At 40.4% G+C, this 21,107-nt stretch overlaps 1 protein-coding gene across 5 annotated transcripts in view; it reads right to left on the reverse strand.

The window, feature by feature from the left end:
• The window catches only part of AHCYL2 (adenosylhomocysteinase like 2), a 178,188-nt gene that overhangs the window by 26,932 nt on the left and 130,149 nt on the right, over nucleotides 1-21,107 (reverse strand). For 3 of the 5 annotated variants that reach the window (XM_079786223.1, XM_079786226.1, XM_079786225.1), the window contains exons 2-7: nucleotides 19,436-19,544; nucleotides 9,846-9,989; nucleotides 9,300-9,400; nucleotides 5,788-5,890; nucleotides 3,704-3,798; nucleotides 60-166 (exon numbers count right to left, since the gene is read on the reverse strand). In XM_079786223.1, the coding sequence (XP_079642349.1) occupies nucleotides 60-166; nucleotides 3,704-3,798; nucleotides 5,788-5,890; nucleotides 9,300-9,400; nucleotides 9,846-9,989; nucleotides 19,436-19,544 (659 nt within the window). Of the gene's footprint in view, nucleotides 1-59; nucleotides 167-3,703; nucleotides 3,799-5,787; nucleotides 5,891-9,299; nucleotides 9,401-9,845; nucleotides 9,990-19,435; nucleotides 19,548-21,107 lie in introns of all 5 variants that reach the window. The other 2 variants (XM_079786222.1, XM_079786224.1) reach the window with 1 other exon arrangement.

The following is a 21,107-nucleotide window of genomic DNA, read 5'->3' on the forward strand; positions in this document are numbered from 1 at the left end:
GATTACAAGAATGTATGTCTAGGCTGCATAAAACCAGCTATGTCCATGCCAAATCTTACCTATGAACTCCAGTTACACTCTCCTCTACTATGCCCTTGATCTTCTTAAACATGTTGGGATACTTCTTATAAATCCAGTGAGTTAGATCCCCTCCATCATCCAAGATCTGCAATAATAAGCATCAATAATGTCATTCATTTTGCTGAAGGCTCTATGTTCCTAGTGCTTCTCTGGGTCTTGTATCCCAATTTCCAATTGTCCATTTACAGATATTTCAAATTTCCCACATGGTTATGTAAAGTAACTTAAAGCCAGAATGATGACCAAAACAGTCATTAGACTGTAGTAAAAGACAATGAGGGATGAAAAACCAACTGTAATTTTCATAGCCAAATGACCTTTCATCTAATAAAGCAAAATACACAGCAACACAATGAGGATTTTCTTATGGACTAATAACTCAAGTGGTTATCTAAATCGTTACTTCTTATTTTTTAATGTTTTATTTATTGATTTTAGAGAGAGAGGAAGGGGGAAGATAGAGAGAAACATAGGTTTGTTGTTCTATTTGTGTATGTGTTCACTGGTTGCTTCTTGTATGTGCCCTGACTGGAGATCGAACCCACAACCTTGGTGTATCGGGAAGATGCTCTAACCAACTGATCTACCTGGCCAGGGCCTGACCCACTAGTTCTTGAATGTACTGTAAATATTCAGAAAGCCTAAATTTGATGAGAATATTTCTATTAATTACATTTAGTACTTTAAAGATAATCAGTCAAAGCTTGGTTTAAATAGAGTCAGATAATTAGTCTTCCTCCCAGAACAATGGCTCATAAAACTATATTCATTAATCCTTTACTTCTCCCAAAGTACAGGCACTCTCCGACCCAAAATATTGGGCAGTTCTGTAAGGTTTTGCTTAGCACAATCTCACACTCTCTATAACCAAATGAAAAGTAACTAGGGAACTGTGCAGCACGTAGGTGTGCAAGCAGGCCTCTGAACAGCTCATCACCATTTCAGGTTGGGGTTAAAGAGAAACACAATGCTGTGCCCCCTGGGGCTTTCATCACAGAGGGAAAGTTTTTGAATTATAAATAAGCTCAAGAAAGATCAGCTTAGCATACTACCAGGCACCAGGCTGTGGCATTTCAGCCCTTCACTTAGCTGTTAGAAATGCTTGGCAGGACATTTTCAAATTGTTATACCTATCCTCCTGGAAAGTCCCACAGAACTAGTTGCCCTCTACTGGCATGCACCCATTTTGCAGTTCATCAATTATCAACTCCACTGCAATTGCCAAAAATGCCATCCTGGACCTCTGGGCACACAAAATCCCCAACCTCGTGTCTACCACATGATCTCTTTTTTGCTTCTGCTCTTGCTATTGATCTATTTTCTCTGACTCAACTAAACCTTACTTGAGAGCAGGGATCCAAGACAGAGCTCTCACTAAAATGCTGCACTTGCTCCATATTGTAAGTTTGTGCTCCATTTTCTCCCAGTAGAAACCTCAGAACAGATGCTCTAAGGAACAGAAAGGCTCCTCTAAGTTTCTCTTGCCCTTTCTGCATGTTTGAAATCCCTCATGGAGTTTTCCTGTACAGCTTCTGATTCCCTAACCACACAAAAGATCAGAGACAAAAAAAGACTGACCACCCTAACTGGTTTGGCTCAGGGGCTAGAGTGTCAGCCTGCGGACTAAGGGGTCCAGGGTTCAATTCCAGTCGGGGGCATATGCTCAGGTTGTGGGCTTGATCCCCAGTGGGGGCATGCAGGAGGCAGCCAATCAATGATTCTCCTCACTGATGTTTCTATCTCTCTCTCCCTCTCCCTTCCTTTCTGAAAAAAAAAAAAAAAAAAAAAAAAAAAAAAACACACCAAAAAACAAACAAAAAAAAGACCGAGCAATTGGAAGCTCTATGTCTTAAGTTCCACTATTCTCATCCACTTTTCCCTTTTAACAGATATCTAACACAGGCAGGTAGATGCTATTTCTAACATGTACTTAATGAATGTAGCCCATCATTCTCACCATGTAACTCTATTACAGAAAATTCTTGTCACCAGGGAATCTTCCTGAGGTTGGAAAGCAAGGAAAAGTATTAGATCTTGACAGAATCCAAAGAGATATAGGTCCTGTTTTCTGGGGGGGACAACTGTTTTTATTCTTGCCTTACTCTCTTCATTATCCTTTTCAGCAGTTTATGCTGGCTCTATAGTCTATACAAGCTTTCTGGGAACAATCCCATGTCCTCCTTGTGTTCATGACTATAAAATTACTATTATATTTCCAGTAGAAATCCCCTGGCATATCTTCTTTATTGCCTGTCAGTCATACTCCCTCCTATAACTGTTGGAATGAGCTGACACAACTTACAGCTGACTCCTCCCTCCCTTTCAGGATATGAAGGCTTTAACGCAGCTTCCTCAAACCAGCACTTGGTGCACTATGATCTGAATCACAGAATCCAAAAAGATAGGCTGCTTTTTTCTGCTGTGAAACAGGTGAGGCCTGCTCTGCAGCATTTTGCAGCAAGCAAGAGTTGGACTACAGCTTCAAGGATTCTTTTTTCAGTTGGTTACTTAATTTCTCTTCTCACTCATATGCAGAAATGTTTGTAAAGTAGGAGTGCCTCATACTTTGTGCAGTTTTTTTCTTTCTTTGCAAATCTAATATGCTATCAACCTTCAAAAATTTGATCTTTTAAAAAATGAAACAAAAATTTTAAAAAGCAAAAATAAAAAACCTAAAACTTTACATATCTAGTTATCTTTCTCAGTGTAGAATGAATAAAGCAAAAAATTTGAACTTGGAAATCCTTCATGTTTACTATAAATCTAGTATATAATTCTAGAGAGAAAGCTAGGTACCACAGGAGGGGTGTGTGTGAGAGAGTGTGTATGTTTAGATTATTGTTGTTAGGGGATGGTAGTAAGAGGTGGTAGAAAATGGTAACTCATCAATCTTACTTTTTAACTAGCCTTGTATGAATGCTGAGCAGTATTTGTTTTTTTGTTTTTTTTAAATATTTTTATTGATTTCAGAGAGAGGAAGGGAGAAGATATAGAGAGAAACATCAATGATGAGAATCACTGATCAACTGCCCCCTGCACGCCCCCTAATGGGGATCGAGCCGGCAACCTGAGCATGTGCCCTTGAGTGGAATCGAACCTGGGACCCTTCAGTCTGCAGGCCAACACTCTATCTATTGAGCCAAAAACCTTTGTTTTTTTAAATCCTCACCCAAGGATGTGTTTTTTGTTTTGTTTTTTACTGAGTTTAGAGAGAGAAGAAGGGAGAGAGAGAGAGAAACAGAGAGAAACATCAATTAGTTGCCTCCCAGATGTGCCCTGACCTGGAATCAAACTTGCAGACTTTTGGTACATGGGGCAATGTTCAATCACTTGAGCCACCTGGCCAGGGCTGCTGAGCAGTATTTTAATGTTGTAGTGAATATGAATGATTCTAAGATTAACACTAACAATTACAGTACATTGAGGCTATAAAGAGATTCAATATTCTTGGGGTGCCCTGAGCATAAGTATCTAGTTCTGTTGGAAGCCCAGGTACATCAGATAGAAAAGGAGTCCTTTTCCTTTTTTTCCTGTTGGGAAACCCTCTCCTAACCCAGAGCCTCCCTCTCTAACTCTCCTTCCCTCCCCCCTATAGAATTGTGTTAGCTGAAATCTAACCCACCATGTTTGGCTGCCAGCCCTCCACATTCACACATCTATCAATGCACCACCAAAAGTCATCTTCTGACTCTCCTTTCCAGGCAAAGACAGGAAATCCTGAGAAAAAGGAACAAAGAGAAATCATTAAAACCTAAAAACAGGGGCTGACCCTAAATTCTGGCAAGGTGATGCTGGTTTTCCTCAATTATGAACTCTCTCATTCTTCTGTACTATACTCCTTTGATTGACTTTCTTCACTGATTAGTATTGACTTCAGTTCCTAATCTACTCCTTTGGTGGCCATTTTGCTCATTAGACCAAAGAGGATAAACAAAAGAGACAACAGTATGATGGAGACTAAACATATGACTAAAGGGAAAAAAGGAGAAACTAGAAACAAGTACTTGTTGATCCAGTCCAACTGGAATTCTCACCATTTCCCAACCACACTTTGATTTTTCTTACTTCCATACTTTAGTCATCCCATCCATCAGGAAAAACCTTACACTTTTCTCCATCTGTTAAAACGTTTATTATTTATCACACTTCATGGCCCAGTTAAGTGTCATGTTCCCAATGAAGCCTGATGAACTCAGCTGGAAGTGAACTCGTGGAATCGGAACTTTTATAAACCCCCAGTTTGAACGCTGAATTTGGGTTTGTGATCTGTTGTGGCATTTATCATCTATGCTCTTGTACTATCATTACCTACAAATGTGTCTTTTCTCCTCAAGGAAAATATAAGATTCTGAGGGCAAAAACATTGACTCATTTGTCCTTAATATCTCTTATAGAAGGCATAGTAAGTATTTGTTGGAAAAAAAAAAAAAAGACTGCATGTACAATTCATTGGGCTATATATTTAATATTTGTATATTTTTTCTACATATATTTTACACAAATAAAAATTTTATGAATGAATAATGTAAATGAAGAAACAAATGAAATGCTGAAAGTGCTAGCAAAAGGAGAGACATGCATGCACTAACCAGCTTTCTCCTCATTTCTCAAGAGCTCTGAAGCAAGGGTTTGGTTCCCTGATCAGTGTTGTGCTGCCAGGGAGTGAGGAGAAAAAAACTAGCAAAGTCCAACTTCTCTATTTCTTTAGTCCTTCAAGTGCCAGTGGCTGTTGTGATCAAATATTAATCTTTCAGGTCAAATGCTGAAGCTGAAGCACCAAAATTAAATCAGAGCAAGCTGCTGAAAAACCAACAGGACCACAAAACTATGGCTGAAGCATTGCCTTTTCTATTCCATATTACCTTAGAGTGGTACTTTAATAATTAGCAGCTCAAGGCAAAGCATCCTATCTAATAAAAAGGTGATATGCAAATTGACCATCACTCCAACTCACAAGATGGCCGCCCCCATGTGGTCAAAGATGGCCACCCCCATGTGGTCAAAGATGGCCGGCAGGGGAGGGCAGTTGGGGGGACCCAGGCCTGCAGGGGAGGGCAGTTGGGGGGAGCAGGCCAGCAGGGGAGGGCAGTTAGGGGCGACCAGGCCGTAAGGGGAGGGCAGTTAGGGGTGACCGGGCCGCAGGGGAGGGCAGTTGGGGGCGACCAGGCCGGCAGGGGAGAGCAGTTAGGGGCAATCGGGCCAGCAGGGGAGCAGTTAGGCGTCAATCAGGCTGGCAGACAGAAGCAGTTAGAGACAATCAGGCAGGCAGGCAGGTGAGTGGTTGGGAGCCAGCAGTCCTGGATTGTGAGAGGGCAGTCAGGCATCCTTCGAAGGGTCCCAGATTGGAGAGGGTGCAGGCTGGGCTGAGGGACATCACCACCCGTCCCCCATGCACGAATTTCGTGCACCGGGCCTCTAGTTAACTAATAAAGGGTTATTAGACTTAAGGAGATATTTGCAACTGTATGGAAGCAAGAAAGATCAAAGTGTAGTTGGGAAATGGTAAGGATTCCAGTTATCAGGTAAATCTAGTTCATATTTAATAAGAAAAGCCCAGAAAGAGAGCAAACTCATCAAAAATTGGGATTCATTTCTACCAAGACAGCTCCTTTAATGCCAACCTTCCTTAAAGATTAATATTGAAATAATGGAAGTTTTTGGAGACTTACTTTAGCCAAAGACACAGAGAGTAAGCAAAGATCTTACCACTTTCTGCTAAAGCAGCAGCCACTTCATTGAGAGTGGAATAGATATTGCAGGCAGCCCATCTGCACTGAGCTCCCAGAGCACCCAGAGTTTCCATGAGCACCTATATTAAAGAGAAAGCAGGAGATGAGCAACTTTTCTATAAATCTGTTTATTTCAAATTTTAAACATATTTTAAAAAATTTAACCCACTGATTTGATCTTGATTTATTTTAATATTTAAAATAGAGATAGCAATCTTTTTAAGAAGGTAGTATATCACCCTATTGCTTTAATTAAGAGCTATTTTAACAATGATAAAGCTTTGGTTAAAAAGCTTATTTTAAAATTTCCTGACAGTGGTTAACTCTGAGTACTGCTAATTTTCATTTTAAAAGTTTATATTTAGTATATTTCTATAATGTAGAAAAACAGTCCCCTATAATCCCATGCTTCAGAATCCTATGCTATAGTATATTTCTATACTAAATGAAAATTCTAATAAAAATATTCTTTAATCTAAAAAAACACTTGTAAACAACTCCACTAATGTAGGCTAACCCCTCATATAATTTGTCCAAGACCACACAGTAAGTTAGTAGCAGAACTACTCATATCTCTAAATTTCTAGTCTATACTATCTTTCAGTATCTGATTCCATTTTTTCCCCTCTTGTTTTATTTTTTACCTTAAAGAATTTCTAAATTCCTACAACTTAGGAATTCTGAATTTTTCAAACAAAAGAATGATACAGAGACTTACCTACAAAGCAACATAAATTAACTATATGGTCCTAGCTGGTTTGGCTCAGTGGATAAAGCATTGGCCTACGGATCAAAGGGTCCCAGGTTCGATTCCAGTCAAGGGCACATACCTAGGTTGCAGGATCCTCACTGGCCCAGACTCTGGTCGGGGCTCCTGCAGGAGGCAACCAATCGATGTGTTTCTCTCACATAGATATTTCTCTCTGTCTTACCCTCTCTCTTTCACTCTCTCTAAAAATCAATGGAAAAATATCTTCGAGTGAGGATTAAAAAAATAATAATAATAAAATAAATTAATTAACTATAAAAGTCATTGGAACCAAGAATATAAAAACTATTCAAAGAACTTTGAGTCAAGACTGCTGGCTATTAGGGCACAAGCAGGAGTGAAGGCAGGTAGGAATGAGAGGAGGACAGAGCTTAAACCCAACTTTAAATCATTACCATTTAGAAGTAGCTAGGAAGTCTGGTTAGAAGGAACTATGAAACATACCTAAAAATATAAATAATCCAAGTCTACTAGAAACATGGATAGGAAACTGTTAACTATAATAGTTATTTCTGAAGCATGGGATTATAGGAGACAGTTTGTTTTGTTTTGTTTTTGTTTTTTCCTAGAGAGATTATTTTTCTACATTATAGATTGTGATAATGTTTGAATATTGTAAAATAAACATAATTACTTTTGTAATCAGAAAAATAGAGACTAAAAATAAAACAGCAAAATTCCTTTGTAATTAATTTTTAAAGGAAAAATAAAAAATGTGGGAAGGGTACATTAAAATGTTAAAATTGGTAAACTGGTTTTAACTACTCTGATTTTTTTAAAAAAAATCTTTATTGTTTAAAGTATTACATATGTCCCCCTTCCCACCCCCATTGACCTCTTCTAGCCTCCCCTCCCCCACCTAGGCCTTCACCACTCTATTGTCTGTGTCCATGGGGTATGCATATATGCATACAAGTTCTGTGGTTGATCTCTTCCCACCCACCCACCCACCCACCCTCCCCTGCCTTCCCTCTGAGATTCCACAGCCTGTTACTCTGATTTTGATTACTCCAGAAAAAATAGAAAGGAACTGTGAAGGGTGGTGATATTCAGTGAGCCAGGAGGTAAAAAAGAACCTAGATATAATTTAGCAACATGAGACAGTACAGAAGCACTTACTATTTTAAGCCACCACACTGAAGTCTCATGTCCCTGCCTGGGGAAGCCCAAAAAAGGTTCTAAGAGCACTTCTGCCTCAATTCATTAGTCTATAGCTCCAAAAAGAGAGAGCTTTTCAATTTATTATATTAATTTTGGGCTGCCAAAGTACTCTTTTCCTCAGAGAACATGTAACCCAGGAAAAGTTTCATAGGGAAGATGCTAACAGCAGATGTCTGTGTCTTGAGGAATCTCTGCTGTTCTTAATGAGGAATGTGGCCAAATAAATGTTGTTTCAGGAGACAATTTTTTGGAAGTTGATCTAGCCATAAAAATGACTGGATCTTGCCCTAGCTTATTTGGCTCAGTGGATAGAGCATCAGCCTGTGGACTGAAAGATCCCAGGTTGGATTTGGGTCAAGGGAAAATGCCTGGGTTTCGGGCTTGATCCCCAATAGGGCGTGTGCAGGAGGCAGCCAATCAATGATTCTCTCATCATTGATGTTTCTCTCTCTCCCTGTCCCTTCCTCTCTGAAATCAATAAAAATATGTGTGTTGTTTTGTTTTGTTTTTAAATGACCTGGATCTTATAAATTCTATAAAAGATTCCAGACCATTTTCCAATACACCAATTTCCTATGTGATTTCATTATGGTGAACAACTCAGTATCTATTACATCTTTGATGGTGGTTAATCAGTGGTTCTCAACAGAAGAACTTTGGGAAACTGTGGGGCATATTTAATTATCACAATAATTGAGAGGGTAGTGCTATTGGCAATTAATGGGCAGGGCCAGTTTGAAAGTGCAAGACAGTCTTTTATAACAAGAAGCCATGCCAAGCTAGTTCATTGGAACAATTCAATGAACTAGCTGTATTACCTTGGACAAATTACTTCAACTCTCTGAGCCTCAACTTCCTCGTTTATAAATTGGAACTAGGAGTACCTGCTTTACATGGCCATTATGAGGATTAATGAACTAATACTTATTAAACTCTTAACCTAGTGCTTGGCAAGTGGCAAGCATCTAATGGCTGGGGGTATTATTAACCACTAGTGGCCCGGTGCATGGATTCGTGCACATTGAAAGGGAATCTGGTGCGTGCAAACCAGATTTGGGGCCGACAGGGCCCCGGCAGCAAGCTAACCCACGGCTGATTCCGTGAGGAATCAGGCTCCCTCCTCCCTCCTCTCTGGGTCTGGGGTGTGGGTGAACCAGATTCAGGCCAACAGGGCCCCAGCAGCAAGCTAACCTATGTGTCGGAGTGTCTGTCCCCTGGTGGTTAGTGTGTCGGTTGAATGGTCGCTTAGGCTTTTATCCTATAAATCCTATATAATAAAAGCCTTATATGCAAATCGACTGAATGGCAGAATGACTGATCGCTATGATGCGCACTGACCACCAGGGGGCAGACGTTCAATGCAGGAGCTGCCCCCAGACCGCAGGCTCCAGGTCAGCCAAGGCAGGTGCCAGCAGGGGCCCCCCCAATTGCCCTGCCAGTCACCCCAGAGATCGGTCCTGATCGCCGGCCAGGTCTAGGGACCCTACCTGTACACGAATTTCATGCACCGGGCCTCTAGTATATATAAATTGTTAAGTGGAGAAAGGAAAAAGACTTACGGCAGTCTGAGCAGTGATGTGTGTGCAGCCCACAATTTTGGCTCCAGCCAAAGGTTTTTCTCCTTGAGCTCTCTTCCTCAAAGCCATCAGGGCCGGCATTTCTGAAAAGGCCCAATATATACACAGCAATATTAGAGAGGAGGGAATGAGAAAGAAAGAATAAAGAGAAAATTTTATTCTCTTAAGATCCTTCCCCTGATGAAGTTCCCTGTCAGATTAGGTTTTTTAAGGGATCAAGAATATAAATCTGACCTTTCTTTCATAAGGGGCTTTAGAGGCAAATGCTCCAGTGTTCTGATTTCCTATATCCCAGGCCTCTTTATCTAGTCCCTCTCCCTTTTCCTTGTAGAGGAGTTCCTTGTAGACCTGCCAGAGTTTACTCCCTCCCCACAATGTTTTCTGAGCTCCGATTATTTTTTTGTTACAAGTAGTCTTCCACATCACAATGAAATTTCATAAGCTACTAGGCCGCAGGACCAGAAAAGTGATTACTATGGACAAAAGGATACAGGCAGCTTGAGAGGAAAAGGTACTTTCTTTCTTTACCTTGTTCAGCAATTTCAATTTCTCTTCGTCCAAACTCTGCCTGTTTGATGTTCTTGACACAGAAGTCACTGCTTCCCTTAGAGTTCTTTTGCTGCTTGTCCCTGGGAGATGTCTCATCATCAGAGCTATCTGTATATGATGCCGCTGAAAGGACAGAATAAAAAACCCTCAGGGGGAAAAATGGCTTCCTTTAAAACTCCAAACCATGGAGGGAACTGAGGCTCCTCTGGTCATCCAGCACTACACACATGTACACATCTGGTAAGCACCTAAATGGCACTGTGGAGCTGTCCCCATCATCTTCTATGGAAAGTGCTACCCAGAGGTCAGAAAGAGGAAGCCGAGAGAGGTTGCCCAAGACATTGCCCCTGGATAGCATTAACTTGGAATCTAGGGATGACTTTATTTTCAGAACATGTAGAGGTCTTTGGATATGCAAAAATAGAGAGATTACACCATGGTAGCAATAGGTTAAAGTTCTAAATGCAAGATCACGGTCATGAACCTAGGGGTTTCTGGGATTCTAGCTACCTTTCTTGGTCTGCTGCTTAAATGCCTGATGTAATTTGTGTTTTAGTACAATAACTAAATAGATAAGACCTAGAAAACAAGGAACCCATGGGAAAGTAATTAAGAACCACACAAAAAGTGTTTGTCTGCCATAACAAAGCTTTCTTTTTCAAGACTGGCTCTGATGAGGCTGAACTATGCCTGCAGACCCAATTAGACATTGACAATGAAGTATTCAGCCTGCTCTCCCTTATTGCTGGCCTCTGTTGGTCCTGCATTAGGCATTTTGGAATCCCAGAGAAATGATAAATCCTCTTGGTATAATAAAATGCTCTCATGACAAACCCATTTAGCAATACACACTAGAAGGTGAAAAGTATAAGACTTTTGATTGTGGCTAAGAGGCAGCAGCAGCTGCTGCTGCTATTACCATGACTAACTGAGGTCTTTCTAGTCTTCATTTAATTCTGTAGTTACTGGTTGTTTGCTGGATGATTTGAATCAGTTTCCTTCCTTGATTTATGTTTCAGATTCTGTGGATAGTTTCTTCCTAAGGAGTCATCAAGGTTTTGGGGGAGGAAGGTTGGGGAACAAAAGTACTGTCTATATATTTTCCAATGAGATAAGAAGTACTTCCATCACTTTTAAGGGGAGAAACCTGCAAAATCTCATAGCCCCTAAGGTCTCTAGTACTCTGATCTACTTATATCCAGAGAATTAAGACATTTTTGGGATTTCTTAGCCAACAGTCTATCTCTGGGAGGGCTGTAAAAGGCAAGTCTGACCTTGCCCAGTTAATCAGGCATGGCACTACAAAATGTTTGGGCAGCAGGGGCCTCTGTCTCTCTTGGAGTTGAAAAACAGCCGTAGAGCAAAGTCCTAACACGAGGCAACAAGAATGAGCCTGAGTCACAGTCACCAGGGGAGGGGAGGAAATTAATAAATCCCCAAAGAGACTTTTGTTCTCGAAAGGAGCTAATCTGTACAAAAAGTCTGTGGTTCTCCCTCCTAGGGTGAGTGAGAGCTCAAAGTACCTTTGGCAACAGAGCCCAGAAACAGCTTCCTGGGCGGTCATCTGTTTCACTAATCAATACTCAGAAATAGCTTATGAGTTAGAAGCTGAGGGAACCATGCTTCTACCACCCGAGAGAAGAAAAGAACAGCCATCCCTAACCCTGATCCAATTTATAGGATAATTGCTTTTGAAGAAAGTGTTTACATTCAGAACACAGAAATTTCAAACCTTTTTCCAGAGCCATGATGGTTTTTATGTCCCCAATGGCCATTTAAATACAGTGGTTATGTGTTCTGGAGTCAGACAGACTTCAGTTGAAGTCTCAGTTTCTGTTTCCAGGTGAATAAAGTAGAGATGGTACTAAAACCTATTTAAAAGGGTTGATAATTCATTCATGTATTCAGTCATTCACACATTCAAATACACACAAAAATTCAACAAAATTTTATTGCATATCTGCTATGTACCAGGCACATTCTAAGTGCTGGGGATAAGGACAGATATAGGCTGTCTTTACCTTCATTGAGTTTTCATGAAATAACTAATTATAAAAGTAATCATTTAGAGTTTTTCTTTCCTTGTGGTTATAATATGTACTATGAAGCAGACTGTACAATAGGCAGAAATGGCTTTTCAAAGTCAAGTTAATTAAGAAGATGAAATAAGATAATGTAAGTAAAATGTTTAGTGCAATGCTTGGTGTAAAGCACTCAATAAATGATACCTGATATTACCAGCTTTTACACATATTTTAAATGCAGTAGCACACATAACACTTCAAGGGTTCTTATTCAGCTTTAGGATTTTGAATGGGAAAGGAATAACATACATACAATATTATTTAACAGTTTTTTTTCTACCTCTGCCATTTACTAATCTACCTAAGCAGCAGGTGGTTGGGCTGGCAGTGATTGAAAAGGTTGAGGCTGGAGTCCTGAATGGCTCTCCTCTCCTATGTCTCTTTCAGCTCCTAAAGGTGAGTCAGGGGGGAAAAAAACAAACAACTACGACAAAACCCAAAAATTTCCCCTTAAGAGAAGCACACTAATTTTTAACTTGAGTTGTTTACTTCCAACTCAAAGAAAGAAGTTTATTTATACCACTTTCCTATTCTAAAATGAGAAAAAGCACACCCAAAAACCAGTATTCTGTTTTCTTAACAGTAGTTAATTGGTTGTAGTTCAACCAATGTGGGTTTTTTATTGTTGTTTTTGTTTTTTGAGCCAAAATGAATTTGTTTTCAAAGAGCCCTTGATATAGATCTGTTATCAGGTAAGAAAAAAAAAATACCAGTTGTCTAGATTGTAAAAGTATGTGAATGCAAAATGGCTGACAGGCCCAGACTGAGTGTTACTTTTGCAAGCACAGTGGAAAGATTATTCCTGAACTAGTGTGACATTCATTTTTTAAATCCATACTAATTTCCGCCACTATATTTAAAGTACCACATTCATGAAAATAGCTGAGATAGTCTTAAACATTTTCCTGGGGAAAAATGGAGAAATCCAACACATATGTATACACACACTTGAAAAGTTTCTAAAGTGTTTGTTCTTGTTAGCACATTTTGAAGCCCAGAGTCATGACTTAATTAAAAATGAATGAGCAATCACCAAGGCAATAACCCACTGAAGTACAGGCCTGAGACCTTAGCTATTGCTTCACCTCTAATTAGTTATGTGATCAGTTTTCAATTTATCCAACTGTAAAATAGGGTGTATAACAGAGCCCCTCTCTCCCTTTCCTCTAACTAAAACCAAAAAAGTCTTATGAATAAATGAGATAATACCAAAAAAGGTTCAACTTCTAGATAGAAAAGTAATATAAAGTACAATATAATGTTCCCATGAAATGTTGTCTTGTTTCATGATATCGCAGAATCAAAGCATAACTTGATGAATCACTATCACAATCTATCCCATAGAACGTGCATACATATGTTCTACGGCTCACACCTGATGAAGTCTTACCTCCTAGCAGCTGTGATATTGTGGGTTATTGCTAGGAGAAGAAGCAGTCAGACTCCTGGTTGAATTAGTCCTATTAGACTATTTTAAGTCAGGCAATTCCTCTTGGGCCCAATCTATTCATTTGGTAATGGAAATAACAGTAGGGACCTGTGTGTCAATGTGCAGCAGATTTCACTGATGAGTAACACTCTAGAAACATGTGAAAAGCTATGTTAGCAACCAAAATACAAATAAACAAAATGTTATTATTTGAAAAATATTAGAATACTTCAACCAATTACGACCTAAGAGACTGCAGTCTTCCCTTCTTATCCTTAACCAATTAATTCCCTGCAAAGACAGCATTTTCAGGAGTATATTACTGAGAATGATCTGGCTTTGAAGAAACATCTTCTGCTCATTTATTTTTATGAGGTTTTGTGTTTAGGGAAAGAGTTTTTAGGTTTTTTTTTATATATATAAAATAACTTTAGGGATTAATGTAGCCTTTTTCAACCTAGCATTAGCCTTGAAGCATCCATTAAATATATGAATTAACTTCTCTCCTATGCATCTCAAAGGGTACTAGTTATGACCCATCCTTTGAAGAACTAAGAAAAACAGTCTCTCATCATTTTCTGTGTTCTGTGATTCAGATGAGGAAACCTGGTTGAGAAATCTTGGCAGAAGTTGCTAAATGAAAACATTTTGTAATGTCATAAACCTTCTTTTATCTGTTTATGTGCACAGAGTCTATCAGAGACCTCAACAAGGGAGTAAAGTATAATAAAATCTCTGGACACCTTTCACCAATATTTACTCATTGAGCATCTCTTATGTATCAAACACAATTTCCAAGTGCTGGAAACAGAGCAATAAAAAACAGGCAGAAATCTCTGCTCTCACGGATCTCATGTTTAAGGGGAGAAAAGGTAACAATAAATTAGTAAAAATATATGTTATATGATAAGTGCTATGAAGAAAAATTTGATAGGGAGTGTTGGGTGGGTTGTTTGTACAATTTTATTTTTTTATATTTTTATTGATTGCAGAGAGGAAGGGAGAGGGAGAGAGAGATAGAAACATCAATGATGAGAGAGAATCATCAATCAGCTGCCTCCTGCACAGCCCCTACTGGGGATTGAGCTCACAACCCAGGCATGTGCCCTTAATTGGAATTGAACCCAGGATTCTTCAGTCCACAAGCCAACGCTCTATCCACTGAGCCAGGGCTGTTTGTAAAAATTTAAAAGAGAAGCCAGGATAGACCTATTTTGAGAGGGGATCTTTTGTCAAGAACTGGAGATAAGCCCTAACCGGTTTGGCTCAGTGGATGGAGTGTCAGCCTTCGGACTGAAGGGTCCCAGGTTCGATTCCGGTCAAGGGCATGTACCTTGGTTGCGGGCACATCCCCAGTAGGGAGTGTGCAGGAGGCAGCTGAATCGATGTTTCTCTCTCATCGATGTTTCTAACTCTCTATCTGTAAAAAATCAATAAAATATATTTAAAATAAATTTAAAAAAAGAACTGGAGGTAAGACCCAGCTAGGGTATCTTAGAGCATTCCAGGCAGAGGGAATAGCAAGTGCAAAAGTCTTAAAGCAGGAGAATTTCAAAATAACAAAATAACAGTAAGAAGGCTAGTCTGACTGGAGTGAAATGAATAACTGGGGGAGGCAGGAGGTTTGGGAAAGTAGAGATGTGATTAGAAATGTAATAGGAGGCTGAATAGTATACCTTGTAGGCCATTGTAAGAATTTTAGGCTTTACTCTGAGTGAGACTGGGAAGCCATGGGAGGATTCTGAGCTGATAAGTGATATGACCTGACTTATACTACCTAATAAAACAGTAATATGCAAATTGACCGCACCTTCGCTATGCCCAAGCCACACCCACCAGCCAAATCACGCCCACCATCCAATCAGAGCGAGTATGCAAATAAACCCGACCAAGATGGTGGTTAATTTGCATACATAGGCGCCCTGAGCTGACCCCCTGTGACAGATTGCAGGGAGCTGGGGTCTGCTCTGGCACCAGACCGAAAGCCTCCGCTGGAGGCTTTTGGCCTGGAGCCGGAGCGGACACCCAGCTCCCCGCTTTCGATGGATGGTGGGCGTGGTGGACACCCAGCTCCTCGCTCTGATTGGATGGTGGGCGTGGTGAGCGGACCCCCTGCCATTGAAAGCGGGGAGCTGGGTGTCTGCCGGAGGCTTTTGGCCTGGTGCATGAGCGGACCCCCTGCCATCGAAAGCGGAGGCTTTTGGCCTGGTGCACGAGCGGACCCCCTGCCATTGATTGCAGGGAGCTGGGGGTTTCTTCCGCCTGGTACACCAGCGGACCCCCTGCGATTGATCATCTGGGCAGGGAGCTGGGGGTCTGCTTTCGGCCTGGGCAGGAGCAGACCCCCTGCGATTGATTGTAGGGAGCTGGGGGTCCGCTCCTGCCCAAGAGGCTTTCGGTCTGGGCAGGCCTGGACAGGGGCTGAGCCGGTGATCAGAGGGAGCTGGAGAGGCCTGCCCAGGCCTAAAGCTTCGGCCAGAGGTTTTAGGCCTGGGCAGGGCCCAGCCCTCCATTGGTGTGAACTATAGAGGAAACACCTTTTCTGACTGCACATTGGCTAAGCTTCCTGTATGCCACTGGTAATATTCTTAGTAACTTGGGTAATAAGAATCCAAAAAGGTGATCTAGGGTTTTTCCACCACACTTCTGGAGAAAAAAATGAAGGTCCGCTGCTGGAAGGCTAAGAAATGTCATATCCTGCCCTAGCTGGTTTGACTCAGTGGATAATGCCTCAGCCTGCAGACAGCAGGGTCTGGGTTTGATTCTGATCAAAGGCATGTACCTAGGTTGCAGGCTCCTCCCTGGCCGGGGCCCAGATCAGGGCTCATGCAGGAGGCAACCAATCAAAGTGTTTCTCTCTGTCTTTCCCTTTCTCTTCCACATTCTCTAAAAGTCAATGGAAACATACCCTCAGGTGAGGATAAAAAATAAATAAAGAAATCCATATCCTATGAAAGACACATCTTGAAAATGCCTAAAGAAAGTTGTCATTTTTTCTTGGTGAAGGGACTGGAGTCCGTGTTGATGAAAACACCTTGGTGGCTGCGGTGACTGACAGTGGGGTGATGGGGCTGGTGCCTTCCCCTGACCAGCCCGGTTGCCTCCCACAAAGGGAGGCCAGACTGCAGCTTAGGTACACTCTTTGTGGGGCGCGGGCCTAAGCCATCAGTAGGACATCCCCTGAGGGCTCCCAGTATGTGAGAGGGGGCAGGTTGGGCTGAGGGACCCCCGATCCCCAGTGCACGAATTTTGTGCACCGGGCCCCTAGTTTTAAAATAATTAATCTAGCTATAGTATTGTCAACGGACTGAAGAGAGGTAAGGCTGGAACTCAGGAGCTCAGCTTTTAAGATATGGGAGGTTTGAGATGCCTAAAACACCCAAGTGAAAGGACTGAGTTAGGCAATTGAATACAAAGATCTAGTATGTAGGGGAGAGATTTCAGCTGGGGATAAAATTTGAGAATCAAATGTCACTACTATGTGGTATTTAAAACTATGAGACTGAATGAGGTCACTTGGGGAGAGAATATAAACAGAGAAGGGAAGAGGCTCAAAGGTCAGTCTTTGGGGGTTCTGTAATGTTCATTTTTATAGTCACCGAAGTTGTAATGTATGCTGAAAGTGGGCTCCAAGGTCTTACTGACATGCATTTGCATATCTTCTTGTATTTAGAAAGCTGTAAGTCAAATCCATTATTCCTGGCTTTTCATTTGATGGGTTTGGAGCTTTTTCTGTGTTATCTCATATCATTTCCCATTGCCTCTGTTACTAATTCACAGACTACAAGTTTTCCAGGATCATACAACAAATCACACATGGACCTAAGACTAGAAACTAGTTCTCTCCCAACTCTCAGTTCAAAACTCAAGGCAGTAGGCATTTCCATTCGGTGTATGTTTAAGAGGACTTGAAAATTGTTCATGCAAACAAAACAAAACAAAAAACAAATAAGGTAACAGTATGTGTGACACAGATGCAAATAAACATATTTTGGGGATTCATTTTAAAAGCACTGAGTTTTTTGGAAATAATACTTCCTACTGATTAGTTCAGACCATATCTGGAATATTATATACTTAGGCATAATATTTTTAAAGGAAAACTTAATCTGGAATATACCCAGATGAGGAAAGCCTTGTCTGTGGGATGCCCCCAAAATGGTGATTTTTATTTCTAATTCTAGGTAAAATCTTTAAATTCGAGAAATTGTAATACCAGGTTTTGGGTTTGATCCCCGGTTGGGGTTGGTGTGGGAGGCAACCAATCAATGTTTCTCTCTCATATTGATGTTTCCCTCTGTCTTTCTCTTCCTCCCTCTCTAAAGTCAATTAAATAATAATAACAAAAATAAATTCCAATAACTAGAAGAGTTTATCAGGAGCTAAATAACTAGATAAATGAAGGGTTACCCTATCATTTAAAATGCTTCCAAAGAGGTCAGATAGCTATTTGCAGGGTTGCCATCAATGCAATTCCAAGCATCCAGTACAAAGCTGAAGAACTGACTTTTAAGTTCTTTTTCATCTCCAGAATGTTTTGACTTCAATGCTCTGAAGCTTAATACCCTTAAATGGATATATGTGGTTGATAATTTTTTTACTATAAAAATGGCAATTTAAAAGGTCCACGTTTTCCAGAGTGTCACCAGTTAATGTCACCCACCAATAAGTTTACCAGCCAACTATGTGTTCGCTTAGAAACCATGTGCATCAATCACACTCTTCTAGGTAAACAGATATTTTGTAGGTATACTCCCTGCATATAGGGGTTCATTGGGAAGGCAGGCATTAGTTTTTCTCTGCAGGAACACAGTTGGAAATATGGATCTAGTGTGTAGGGAATAAATTGAGTTGGAGTTAAAATTTAGTATAGTTATTATTTAGTATAATCTTTAGATAACATGCACAAACTATTAGTCTAAAATGTTATACCCTGTTTTACAATTCACATTTTCACAATTATTAAAGTTTCCAGAGTTATATTAGCTGGTTTATGAATTCTCAACACTGGTTATTTCAGCAGAATAAGAGTACACATTTGGTGTCTGCTGACAAAAATCCATAGGAAATTATCTCATGTGCTTTACATCATTCAGTTATTGTGGGGAGAAAGTAAAAATGAATGTAAAAATGTAAATAACAATCTACCAATCTAAAAGTTACAGTTTTCTAAACAAGCTTTCTTCAAGTTTACATAATACTGCTTTCCTAATTGTGTGAAGAACAAATAAAACTTCAGGTCATGATGAAAACTTTCTAAGGAATATTACTACTTCTAATGTGAAGAGACAACTCAGTTTCCTACCACATTCCAGCACAAGAGCAAAATAAAATAGCTCCATATTAGATCAGATACATACTGGGCACTGTTGCACAAATGGCCAATGCCTTCAAGGGGTTTTACATGGTAACAGCTCATCTGGCATTAAATGATAAAACTCAGGGCCCATATATTTGAATTAGTGCCACTGCAAAGGAAGAAAGGAGTAATAAGCAATACAATATCACAGCTTAGAAGAGAAGGCAAAGGGCTCACTTGAACTAGCTACAACGTTTTCATGTTTGTTGGGGCAATTAAGGTTTCCCCATTAATATGCAAGTACCAGATGGAAGGATAGGGAATCCCTCTTCTATTTTCAAAGAAAGGAAAAACACGTCTTAACACATGTTGTTTAGAGAAGGTCATCAGTGAGCAACATACTCCTTCCCATCCGCTGAATAAATCAGAACTCAATTTCCTTAACCACCTTCTTCTACCTTTATTGGAAAAAGAGGCTTCTATTAAACTCCACTCTGAATCCCCAAGAGCAAGCATATCAAACTCGCGGCCCTTGTGTCGCATACCATGTTTATTTGGCCTGTGCTAACCTTTGAGTTTGACATGTTTGCCCAAGAGGAATCCAAAAATTCCATCTAGAATTTTGGTCTGAATTTTAACTTAGAGACAAAGTGTTTATTCCAAAGTACGGGCTTGACCATGCTTAATTAGCCTTGGGTAGGCAATGGGTCTATTGGTCATACCTCCATAGCTGAGTCAATAGAAGTTCAGTACTCACCTGAACTGTAGCTGTCAGTAGATGACTGAGAAATGGAACGAGACAGAGAGCGACGTCCAATTTTGGTGGGACGTTTGTTAAATTCTTGCTTCTGGTCAGCAAACTGGATCTGCTAAGAAAAAGGACTCTAGTTACATAAAGGAAAACAACCTCTGTTTTGAGATAACATTTCAAGGTAGTTGATCTAACTGTACCAACCCATCTTTAGAATGTTAACACTCTGGAGAGAAGAATGATTTTTCATTCTTTACTTACTATATTTCCATCAAATTTAAATATTTGACCCACTCTCTGACTATATGCTTTTATTTTATTACTAGAGGCCCGGTGCATGGATTCGTACACTGGTGGGGTCCCTCAGCCTGGCCTGTGCCCTCTTGCAATCTGGGACCCCTATGGGGATGTCAAGGAGCTGGCTTTGCCCTGATCCCCACAAGCCAGGCCGAGGGACCCCACCGGTGCACAAATCCATGCACCGGGTCTCTAGTATGCATATAAGATCTTTGGTTAATCTCTTCCCACTCTCCCCCTCTCCCCCTCCCCCCTTCTCTCTGAGATTCATCAGTCTGTTCCATGTTTCCATGCCTGTGGTTTCCACTCCTGCATCAAGCATCTGCCCCCTGGTGGTCAGTGTGCATCATAGCTACTGGACAGTCACTTAGGCTTTTATATATATAGATTATTATTATTTTTTAAAATCCTCACCTGAAAGAGTAGAAGGGAGGGAGGAGGGAGAGAAACATCTACTGGTTGCCTCCATCACGTGTCCCCACTGGGGTCAGGGACTGAACCTGCAACCGAGGTATGTGCCCTTTGACTAGGAATCAAACCCTCAACCCTTTGGTCTGTGGGCCGACACTCTAACCACTGAGAAACCAGCCAGGGCTATATGCTTTTTACAATAAAATTGTGACAAGAGAGAGAGAGAGAGAGAGAGAGAGAGAGAGAGAGAGAGAGAGAGAGAGAGAGAGAATGGGATTTCTAGTTAAAATTAATTTTTCGAAAGTTGAGTCATATTCAGAAATTCTTTCTATAGTTTCGCTGAAAAGAATTTTGAGACTATTCCAATTTTCACCTATCTAGATGAGAAACTGCAAGGTACAGGAAGGCAAAGTGACTTGCCTTCAAGGTTTTAAGATTCTCAGGAAATGGTTTGGTATAATGAAAAAATACATAGGCTTTCATTCAGACAGAACGTTCCTGGGACTGAATTAAAATACTGGCTATGCCACTCACTAGCTATGTGATGTTGGTCAAGATGTTTCTATGAGCCCCATTTTCTCACAAATATAGCAAAGATGAAAATACCTCACAAGTTTTAGAGAGGGTTAAATGAAACAATGTATGGGCATACTTTGTTTAATTGTGCTTCACAGATGTTGCATTTTTGTTGTTGTTTGTTTTTACAAATTGAAGGCAAGACTCTCCATCAGCAAAAGATTACAATTCTATTGCAGTGGTCTGGAAACAAATCCCCCTATCTCTGAGGTATGCCTGTAGGCAAACTGTGAAGCATAGCAGGAGATTCAATAAATCCACTCCTCCACTCCAGCCCCAACAGTTTATAAATCTTCTTATAGCTCTTGCAGATAGTCACTATAGTTTTTAAAGATGTATTAATTAGCTTTTTAATACTAGTAAGTACTATTATTTTTAATGCTTGCTATCATAA

Source organism: Cnephaeus nilssonii, assembly GCF_951640355.1.
Source record: "Cnephaeus nilssonii genome assembly, chromosome: 12".
Classification (NCBI taxonomy): domain Eukaryota; kingdom Metazoa; phylum Chordata; class Mammalia; order Chiroptera; family Vespertilionidae; genus Cnephaeus; species Cnephaeus nilssonii.